Source organism: Cucurbita maxima, unplaced genomic scaffold (assembly GCF_002738345.1).
Source record: "Cucurbita maxima cultivar Rimu unplaced genomic scaffold, Cmax_1.0 Cma_Scf00021, whole genome shotgun sequence".
NCBI lineage: Eukaryota > Viridiplantae > Streptophyta > Magnoliopsida > Cucurbitales > Cucurbitaceae > Cucurbita > Cucurbita maxima.
Window position 1 is genome coordinate 3,442,622 of NW_019272037.1, and position 10,888 is coordinate 3,453,509.

At 42.2% G+C, this 10,888-nt stretch overlaps 3 protein-coding genes across 3 annotated transcripts; all 3 read right to left on the reverse strand.

The window, feature by feature from the left end:
• Positions 1 to 1,042: 1,042 nt before the first annotated feature.
• Positions 1,043 to 2,805, reverse strand: LOC111495197. Its single transcript, XM_023145125.1, has 2 exons — positions 1,956 to 2,805; positions 1,043 to 1,843 (listed from the first exon to the last, which is right to left on the reverse strand). Exons 1-2 carry the CDS (start codon positions 2,529 to 2,531, stop codon positions 1,196 to 1,198), a joined length of 1,224 nt encoding a protein of 407 aa, XP_023000893.1. The 5' UTR covers positions 2,532 to 2,805; the 3' UTR covers positions 1,043 to 1,195.
• Positions 2,806 to 3,265: 460 nt separating this feature from the next.
• Positions 3,266 to 6,668, reverse strand: LOC111495195 (AP-3 complex subunit delta-like). The gene has a single exon (XM_023145124.1). It carries the CDS (start codon positions 6,310 to 6,312, stop codon positions 3,451 to 3,453), a length of 2,862 nt encoding a protein of 953 aa, XP_023000892.1. The 5' UTR covers positions 6,313 to 6,668; the 3' UTR covers positions 3,266 to 3,450.
• A 410-nt stretch (positions 6,669 to 7,078) lies between these two features.
• On the reverse strand, positions 7,079 to 9,845 carry LOC111495198. Its single transcript, XM_023145126.1, has one exon. The coding sequence runs from the start codon at positions 9,487 to 9,489 to the stop codon at positions 8,767 to 8,769; it is 723 nt and encodes a 240-aa protein (XP_023000894.1). The 5' UTR covers positions 9,490 to 9,845; the 3' UTR covers positions 7,079 to 8,766.
• Positions 9,846 to 10,888: the final 1,043 nt, after the last annotated feature.

The following is a 10,888-nucleotide window of genomic DNA, read 5'->3' on the forward strand; positions in this document are numbered from 1 at the left end:
TCGTCGGTCATGACGAAGATATGGGCCGAGCCCATGAGAGAAGCTGGGCCTGTAGTGGCGGCAGCCCAAACAGCCCGGTAAGTCGTAGGCATCGACGAAGATATGGGCCGAGTCCGTGAGTGAAGTTGGGCCTCAAGTGGCGGCAGCCCAAACAGACTGGAAAGTCGTCGGTTATGACGAAGATATGGGCTGAGCCCATGAGAGAAGCTGGGCCTGGAGTGGCGGCAGCCCAAAATCCCGGTAAGTCGTCCGCCTTGACGAAGATATGGGCTGAGCCCATGAGAGGTTTCGGCCCTTATGGGGCGGCAACCCAAATTGCCCAGGAAGTCGTCGGCCTTGACGAAGATATGGGCCGAGCCCATGGAAGGTTTTGGGCCTAAAGTGGCGTCAGCCCAAACAGCACGGGAAGTCGTCGTCCTTGACGAAGATATGGGCCGAGCCCATGAGAGAACTGTAGACGGTCTCCCTTTGTGAATGTGGGCTTTCATATCGGTCCTGATTGTGTGCTTCATATTGTGTCTGTAGTGGCGGCCATCCCGAACAGCCCGTAAGTCGTAGGCCTTGACGGAATTTATTGGCGGAGCCCTCGAGAGAAGTTGGGCCTGTAGTGGCGGCAGCCCAAACAACCCGGTATGTCTTGAGGGAGATATGGGCCGAGCCGATGAGATAGGTGTAGACGGTCTGATCGAAGTTGTGGCCTTGATGTTGGGCTTGTTGTGCCTGCAGTGACGGCATCCGAAACAGCCCAGTTGTGGGCTTGTTGTGGTGGCATCCCAAACAGTCCATTAAGTCATAGGCCTTGGCGAAGAGATGGGTCGAGCCCATGAGATAATGTAGACGGTCTCCCCCATTCAAAATACCCCTTAGGGTTAATTTTGACTTTTCGTTTATATTTTTTTGGATCCCGAGAAATTTCTAAACATTTTCGCATCTTTCTTTTCTTTTTTTTTTTTTTTGGCATCTTGAAATTCAATCTCTAAGATATTCAATAAAATTCCTCCAAATAAAATGAAAATTAAAAAAAAAAAAAAAAGTTGAACTTAAGAGTAAAAATGGTATTCTAGTTATCAATTTGAATATAGCGGAATGTATAAGACAAATAGATTAAGTGAATTTGTGTAATAAAATTAAACTCCCCAGTTTCTTAGATAGAGAGCTTTGAGCTTTTAAGGTAAAAAATTTCCCTCATTTAAGGTTAAACCAAACCTTCCAACAGAGATGGCCAAATCTTCAGCAGAGGTTGTAAGGAATCCGGCATGAATTTCCGAGCAAACAGAAAGCATAGGGAGACGGTGTCGTTTCCATTATAAGTACAATTAAAACCGAACCGCACCTTGCTCAAAAGCTCGACCGAGATTTCCCGCCTCCCAAATCTGCCGGGATGCGGACCATTTTTCGACCAATCAACCCAAGTAACGGTTCTGTTGGAGTTCCGGTCCGGCAAAACAATATTAACCAACGTAGGAATATAATGCTCGTCCATGTAACACGGCGGCCCGCAATGGTTCCGGAAAACAGGGTAATATGTTTTGTCGGAGATTATCTCGCTGGCCACCGTTCGATCGACTTCAAACCATTGGGATCCTTTTCGCCAGTCCGCGATCGCCACAGTCGGAAACATTTGAGGGTTGTAACGACCGCGGCCAATTTTTCGGGGATCGTCGTAGGAGGAAACAAAGGTGTGCTCGGAATTGAGGAGGTAGTTGTAGACAGTAGTGAAGTTGTAGAGAGGGATGCAGGTTTCAGACAGTAGGATGAATCTTTCATTAGAGAAGTCGAGAAGGGCGTTGGCTAGAAGGCGGCGCTCGGCGTCGATCATGGAGGGTCTGCCCCATTGCACCGGCTGTTCATTCAAAGTGGAAAATTTCAGAAACGTGTTCAAGAATATAAAGCAAAACAGGCATCACTTAAATTGAAAAGAAAAACTGAGAAATGAGAAAAGAAAGTACAATCACCTGGCTTGGGATTCTTCTTCCATAGAAGACAGAGCCAGGAGGCAGAGAAGAAGAAACATTGTAGGACGGATGGGTGTGCACATAAATTGAAAACAACCTTTCATGGCCTTTGAAGAACATTTCCCACAAAGGAGCTAAAGGCAACGGCCCCTTTATCAGAAACATGAAAGCCACTTTTGGCACACGTTCATATGGGAATTCTTTGATCAGTGGAACCATGGATGCTCTCCAGAAGACTTCATCATCTGTCATTCTGTGCATCAGAGGTGGCTCTACATTTGGGTCGAAAAACTCAGGAGACGGCAATGGTACTGGCGGCAACAATGGCGACGGTGGTTGAGATGGAGGGGGTGACGAGGGAGGTTGTTGTGGTTTGAGAAACAAGAGGGTTGATGGTGAAGATGGAAAGGAAAAGATATTAAATGAGGAGAAGCTGTTGAGGTTCAAACCAATGGCCATTCCAATGGAGAAGCCAATAAGTAAGAAGAGAAAACGGAAGATTTGAGAAAACTGAGATGGAGAACTGGGGTGCAGCTTGGAGGGTAATGGAGAATACTTGAGCTGATCATTAGCCATTTGGGTTTTGGCTTCTGACTGCTCAGACTCAGAAGGTGACAGAAGAGGAAGATGAGGAACATGAAGAACATGAAGAAGATGAAGAAAGTTGGATTAATGAAGAAGTTGCTTGAAGCGAAAGTTAGTAAACTATCATGTGCTCTTCTCTGCAAAAGTCTTCTTTTTTGGCTTTGCTCCAAGAAGGGCCATAAAACAAGCATGCATAAAATGCCCCAAACCTAGGATAAACTATTGCATGAAAGAGAGGGGAAACTGAATTTATCAAGAAGAAACTATGTAGCTAACCGTTTTATATTATTTGATATATGAGAGAGAAATCACAAATGATAGTGTGAGATCCCACATCGATTGGGGAGGAGAACGAAACATTCTTTATAAGAGTGAAATCCTCTCCCTAGCTGACGCGTTTTAAAAACCTTGAGGGGAAGCTCGAAAGGGAAAGTCAGGACAATATCTGCTAGCAGTGGGAAACAAATTATTGGTACGAGGAAGCTCGAAACTTTGATTACAACTCTCAAAAGTCAAAAGTCTTCCTTCCCATTGGATTTCCCATTTCCAAGTGGTTGACTTTAGACGTTTCACTTACACTCTTCCATCATTTTAAGGATTCCCCATGTTCTTTCTTTTGCTTTCTTAGCAGCTCTCAACTCAGGAAACAAATTATTTTCTCTTTCGGTGTCTTTCATAGTACTCAAGGTAGAACAGACAACATATTTGTAGTATGAATCCCTTTCTTTGTATGTTTAAAGTTATCAAAAAAATGCTTCATATTAATACCAGAAACCAGATAATCCCAAGTGAATCCAAAAGCACCCCCAAACATACACCAAAAAAATGAACAATTTTTTACAGCAGGACTAACCATGGCTCACGAGAATTCGGAAATCAAACCAGTCATCGATGTCGGAATGTTCTGTTGCTATAAAAGGAAATCGGGTATAACTGTCTGTGAAGCCACAGGAAATGAAGCATCTCCACTTTGTTTAGCTTTATGCCTACTGTGTTGCTGACTACTCATTCGCTTGCCTTTCTTATGAACTTGATCTTTTTTCTCACTTCTCTTTTCATGACTTGATTGTTTGCCTTCTTTTCCATGACGTCGATGCGTTCTTCTCGAACTTGTATCTACCGTATTGGATTGCTCTTCAACATCACCCAAGTTTTCTTTTGATTCAGAAGGATTATCAGCATTCTGTTTCTCCTTTCCTTTTCTCCTGCTAGAGGGTTTGGAAGATTGGTTTGTCTGTGAGGAAGTAGGCATTACATCACTACCCACAAGAACATTGCGTATTGCATCGGAAAGCTGTTCATCCTTCGACTGAGGCTTCTTCCTCATAACCGGCAATTCATCTCCTTCATCCAATCTCACTACCACAGGCCTAGGCTTGGCTGAAGTAGACTTTTTCTTTAATGCGAGTGACCGTTCTGCAAGCTTTACAAGGTGGGCTGCGTCGTCATCCAGATGATCTTGTAACTTGAGTTCGTTGGCCGGTGGATAATCGTTAGAGGCATCATCAGTCTTATCTGATGGAAGATAATACAGTCCATGCCGCTTACGATGTTCGGAGAGAAGAGATGTGGTTGCGTTTGATGGTTCAGACACTTGCTGGCTTTGTTGAGATAATAGAGATGAATCAAGCCTTTCCTCGTAGAGAGAACTTCCAAAAGAAAAGGAGCTTTCTGGTAGCTGAGTGTCACTACATATCATTTCCAAGTCATCAAGATTCTCCTTGAATATCAATCCTTCAGGAATTGGAACTCTTTCTTGAGCATTTACTGAGATGGGGCCAAAGTCATCGGAGAAAGCATCAAGAATCAGTTCAACTATTTTGGAGATTTCAGCAAGTTCCATTTCTGAACTCCCATCCTTTTGATTTAAACCATCAGGAATCTGTATTCTAATTAGCTCAATAAAATTGAGCAAGTTTCTAGACCTCTCAAGCAATTCGACATCATGGCTCCATGTTAAAGGCCCCAAAGAAAACTGAATAAAATTCAACAACTCAGCTATCGATCCAATAGACGAACCATTATCCTCCAATGATGCAGACGTACAAGTCTGGACACGAGACAGTGTCTCCCTTGAGTTGAACTCTTCGACCTGTTCATGAAGATTAGAAGCATCTTGGCATTCCCTGGCAGAGATCGATTCTGAATCATTCTCTATCAAAGTATCAACATACGAAGAGGACTCAACGTATTGCTCTTGAATGTAAGAATTTAAACAAAAAACCAACACTTTAAACGCTGACTGAACATAAACTGCTCTAACTGACAGTGGCAAGAGATTACAGCGAGGTTGTAACAATGCCTCTAGGAGCTCGAATGGCTTGCCTGAAAACTGCACGTATTCGCCTGACACCCAAGCAGCAGCTGACAGTATCCTATGCATGAAAGGATTACCGAGTAACGCTGGATCAATCAGCAGATCACGGCCAACCATGACAAGAGTAGGCCTTGCATCCTTCACCCTCATACCAATATCTATAAGCTGAGTTTCAATTTCCCCTCCCTTTTGGCAATGTGGGATCCTCGACATTTCTCCAAGAAGCGACACATACCAATCAAAGTCAATAACAATTTCATACACATTTTCACCACATGTAGCTAATATGGACCCAAGAATTTCATTACAAAACTCAGGATCAGATTTAATCGCGATGTTCACCAAAACTCTGCAAATTTCAGCTACATTATTATCATAAACCATAGCCATCACAAGCCGCAAGGACTCAAGTTTAACATTTGGATCCACATCACTTAGAGACTTAATTACAACCTCTTTATTTTCCAAAACAGCCCACGAGTGTTTTGGCACAAGGATTGAAAGAGCATGCAATCCAAGATACTTTAGATTCGGATCGTCGTCAACCAAAAATTCTCGAGTTCTCTCAACAGCAAGTTTAACTGCTGATTCAAAGTCAGACAAGCTAGTCACTACAGTCCTAATGCACTCAAACATCAAGGATTTAGCATCTGTTCTTCTCATATGCTCAGTTATAGGTTCAACAATTTTCCTAGCCAGTCTAGGCTCCAATGGAGCAAGATTTTTAAATATCTTCAAGACCTTAATGAGCACCCAATTGTTCTTGCTATCGGCCAAAATCCTATAAAATTCGGGTGCCAAAGGAAGGTAAGATCTAGGGTCCTGGGAAGTAAGCTCGCAAAAGACCCCAACAACAGCAGACAAAATCCGGGGATCCGAACTATCTAAATTCTCAACCAAACGCTTAAAACACACCCTAACAGCATCTGGGAATTTACCAAAAACCCTCAAAACCACACTAATTGCCTTCTTTCTAACGAAGGGCTTAGTACTCGACAACAATGTAAAAATCTCAGGGGTCAAGTCCCGAGCAAGATCGATAGTAGCAATTCTGGACAAACAATCAAGAGCAAGGCTGACCTCGAATTCGTTTGTGCTAGTTAAATCCTTCCGGAGCTGGTTGGTAATGAGGAGGAGAACTGGGGTGGCTTCGTGAAACGATTGGGAGGCAGCGAGGTACCCGATCTTCTTTTGGGCGAAGCGAGAGGCTGACATAACCTCGACGACATGAAAGGCAGCCCAATTCATATCGATACCGTGAAGGGAGCTGAGATAGGAGAGCTTTTGCAGAGCGGTGGACTTAGTTTGAGGGTCCGTAGATTTGATCTCGCGGCGAATCTCGTCCATGGCTTTGGAGATAAAAGCAGACTCTCCGAGGAGTTGGAGGCGGAGGGCTTTGATAAGGTCATCGAGAGTTCGCTGAAAGAGAGTCTCCATGAGAGAGGAACCCGCCATTGATAGAGACGAAACTGCTCACTGTAATGACTGCGGAGGCAATACCCAGATGAGAATTTGGCTAGAATTTCATGGTTGAAGAGCTGGTAATGAGCTGAAGAACCAGAGATCGGAGGAATGAATTAAATCGATTCCATTCAGTAGAGCTAGATAATTAGCAATGGGAAGTCGTGAATTTCGGGCAGAAAGAGGAAGAATTGAACAAATAATTCCAGGCTTTTCTGCAATAAAATCATGAAATCGGAAGGGACAAAGATCTGGATTTGGGTTTTCGAAGGTTTCTTTCACGTTCAAGTCCAACACAGATGACGGATTGGGTATGTGGGCTTCGCTCCAAAACTGGACTGGACCTGTGGGTCACTAGAGAAGCCAATTTTAAAAAATCTATAATAAATATTTCAATCCATGCCTACTTACGAACTGATTATGGTGCGATCATGACCTTATTGAAAAGCCCAGAGAAAATTTTAGAAAGAAATTTGAGTTCTACTAGTTTATAATTGAATCTGATTTCCAAAGTCCGATCACGTGATGTCGAAATCATGATACGTCACACAATTTTGATAAATAAAATTTTTGTCTCTTACTAACCCTAATTGCATAGTGAAATATTACAAATTCACTCTGAATATCTTATTGTTGATTAAATCCAAGTTTCTCCAACCAACAATTGAGATATGTTCAAGTAATCAAATTGAAAAAGGCTAAACTTTTAAGCATATCCTACAAGAAACACAAAAATACATTAATGGGAAGAGTTCAAGCATTTGGATGAAGAAGAGGCTTCAACTACTCCGAGCTTCTCAAGAACACATTAATGCTGTGAATTCATACATTTAAGCAACCCAAAATCTAAATACGTTTCTCGATTCCAGAATTGGTCATTTCCAAAAGAAATTCTTCTTCCAACTGCTAATACTGATGATTAGATTACCTTCAACTTTTCTTCTTGAAGCTGAATTCCTGCCCCTCCGGCCACCAACATGGCCGAGGAAATGTCATTCCACGGCGGGATACGACTTCCAATATGCTCATACTTGCCAATTCCTTGTCTTCTTCACCTTCCTCTTCTGCCAGAAGCTTTAAAATTTCCATAATAATGGATGGGAGCGTTGCATCAGTCTCCTCCGAATTCTTCGATCCATTCATTGTTGATGGCAGAACGCACCTCCATCGATCGCGATACATTGTTCCTTCGTAGTTGCACGGTTCATCGGGTTGGGAATTTTCGACTCTGTTCTCTGCAAATTTTTCCTTGTTCTTATTACAGTGAGTTTCTTCGCCATTGGAGACCTTTCCATCGTCTACCTTGCCGGATTCTACAGCGACGGTTGCCGATTCCTCAGCCATTTCGACATTGTGATCTACGAGTTTCGATCCTCCACCGGACTCGAGATCGACTGGTAATTTTTCTACTACGATTGGGACGGAAGAGTCTGTGCCCAAAGCTTCATTCGAAAAATTCAACCTTTTCGATGCCGATTCACGCTCTCCACCAGCATCAGACTCCGAAACCTTTCTCCTACGAACACCAATAATTTCGATTTCATCAATCTGTTGTGTCGATTGAACTTCCAAACGAAACCCTAGGTCATCGTTTTTCCCCAAATCAACTGCAGTGGCAACATCGCGCACACATCCGCCTTCAACAGCCGCCTCAGCACCGCCAGCGACCACCGCCGCATCTTGAAGAGAAGGATCATCTTCAGCCATGGGCCGCTGCCCTCCGGACTGTTCCGGTGGAGCCTGGTAAGCATTATGAGAGGTGATTTGCTCTCTCCGTTCCAAACTCTCCGGAAGAGAAGCCATGAAAAGACCAGTGGGCTGAAGAAGCTGATGGATTTGGGAGTAGGTAGAACAAGAGCCATCGACGGATTCGGGGTTGCCGGCGAAAGAGCAGCGACGTAAAATGTCCTCTTGGGAGTCAGAGAGGACGCAGAGTTTGGTGAGTGAATCAAAAGGATCGTCGCCATTACCATCCATGGCAAGAAGCGAATTAAAAACGAAACGGAATGAAACACGATTTTCCCCAAAAACTATCTCGAGTTTAAAGATTTACTGCAAAAAGATGAATAATTTCCAAAACTTGTTCTTAGGGTTTTAATTTTATCCATTTAACCAAATTAATAATTCTTCAAACCCAAATTTTTAAAAATAAAATTATATATTGATAGTTAACCTCCAATCTTTTAGTTCTTAAATATCAAATAATTCAATTTTTTTAATCAAATTAGCTATCAATTAGACAAAGAGGTGAATATCAATCCAAGCAATATATTTATATTGAGTTAATACATCAGCACAATCATAAATGAAAATTGCACAACCATACATCAAAATTGTAATTGTTAAGCTGTTACTAATAAATATTATCTATTTACGATTTTTAAAATACGTCTAATGACAAAGCAAGCCACGGATTGAACTGAAAAAGACAAGGAAACGATGAACAAATCATTTCTTACTCTTTCTATCTTTCCCACATCCAAGAATTGATCCCAAACCAAAGAACTTTGGAGGGACATTCAACACAGGGCCAATGCAATGATACTTGCCATAAGCCCCTCCTGGATTCCTGCACACCTGAGGCTTTAGATTTGTTGGATATTGATTCAACGACGACAGTGGCAGCGACGTTGACGACAACTTTCTGTTCGATGTCGAGTACTGTTTCTGAGAAATTTGCTTTTGTGAGTGTTTACACTTTTTGGACTTTGAATTTGGCACTGACCCAGTTGAGTTGCTGCGTGACAAAAGTGGGAGTGGACAAAGAGATGCTCTTTTACTTTCAAAGTTGAGGCTGCTACTTCTTTTGAATCCCCAAAAGGATTTGGACTCTGAACCTCTCTGTTCTAACTGACCTGATGAAGTTGAATTCACCACCAATGTCTGCTTTGAATTCTCTGTGGGAGGAAGAGGAGGTAGTGACGCTGTGAGTGGAGGCTCAAAAGGATGAGATTGTTTATGAGATTCAATTTTGAAAGGAACAATGACTCCATTGCTAAACAGCTCATCTGCAGAGGAAGATTCATGTTGAATGCTGATATTGAACTCAAAGTCTAGATTTGAATCCAACAATGTTAAGTCCCGTCGCCCGTGCTGATCGATCAGCAGGCTGTCATCGCCAGGGAGATTGTGTGAAAACGATATTCTCGGCGAGCTTGTTTCCGAGCACATGGTGTTCGTTCTCCACCACCTCTTTGTAGCCTCAAATTCTGAGAATTTGGCAGGAATGAGGGGGAGAAAACAGCTGAGGACTAGCTAAGAAAGTCAAAAAAAACAAAGTTAAACAAAGCTGTCTTTCACATGTTCCAAGGAAGATAGAAAGGGAGTCCAAAAAACGCCCAGAATCAGCGCCTGAGTTTCCTAATTGCTCAAATCAATGAAGAGTATCAGGGAAACTTCGTTGTTTTCTACAGCCTTGAAGGCTCAAACTGACAAGGTAAACGCAAAAATGGAACCTCAAAACTTCAAATCAGGCCTAAAGAGAGAGAGAAGGGGTAAGGAAGCTTCAAGATCTGGCATCAGAGAGAAGCAAAGGAAGAAAAAAAGAGGCACACAAGTTGCTAGAAGAGTAAGAAAGAAGGGAAATCCAAGAATTGGCTAATGGGAAGGAAATGGAAAAGCTTTGAATTTTATATTGTATTAGAGCTTCCATTGACGGTAACCCAAAGCCTGTCCACATCCGCCAAAGCCGGAACGGTTACAAATAGTAGCAGAGTCAAACACTGCACGGTGTGTCAGCAAGGATGCTGGCCCCCAAGGAGATTGATTATGAGATCCCACGTCAGTTGGAGAGGAGAACTAAACCTTTTTTATTAAAAAAAAAAAAAATCCAAATTTGTAATTCAACATTATTATTATCATTATAAAAGGTTGAAAGAAACTACCATGTTGAATCAGCAGAGAGAAACTTGTCAACAACTCCAAGCAAATTTCTCTCATAATGGATAAATAAAAGGAAGAATGCAGCGATCTACTGTTCTAGATGTAACAAACCACCTCTTTCCACCAACTTATATAGAATGTGGCCTTTTCAAAGAGTTGAACGTTTCTTAGATAAAAAAAAATGTGGAAGAAGTCCATTGAAGTAGAGAGGGCATCCTTAGCCACCATTCCCAACCCATTATTGATAAGGATTTGACCGATGTTGAAAGTAGCTTGCTTACCGAACCGTCCATTCGAGAAGCTAGAAACCAAAAAGAAATGAAGCGAAGCTATTGTAAAAGCTTTGCTTCCCTAGTAGTCCCAGTCTAAGCTCACCGCTAGGAGATATTGTCCGCTTTGGTCCGTTACGTATTGCCGTCAGTCTCACTGTTTTAAAAACGTGTCTACTAGAGAGAGATTTCTACACCCTTATGATGAAGGCTTTTTTCCGTCTACGAATCCACATATTTTATTTGTTCTTTACTTTTCTTTCAGTCTCCACTAGAATATGCTTAATTGAGACAAAAGATACAGCGTGAGAACATGATAAAATGAAGAATGCTTTAAGTCAAGCCAACATTCACTTTTTCCCTTTTTTTTCCATTAGGATTTTTCTCTCTTTCCTTTGTCCTAAAGTATTCAAATCTTT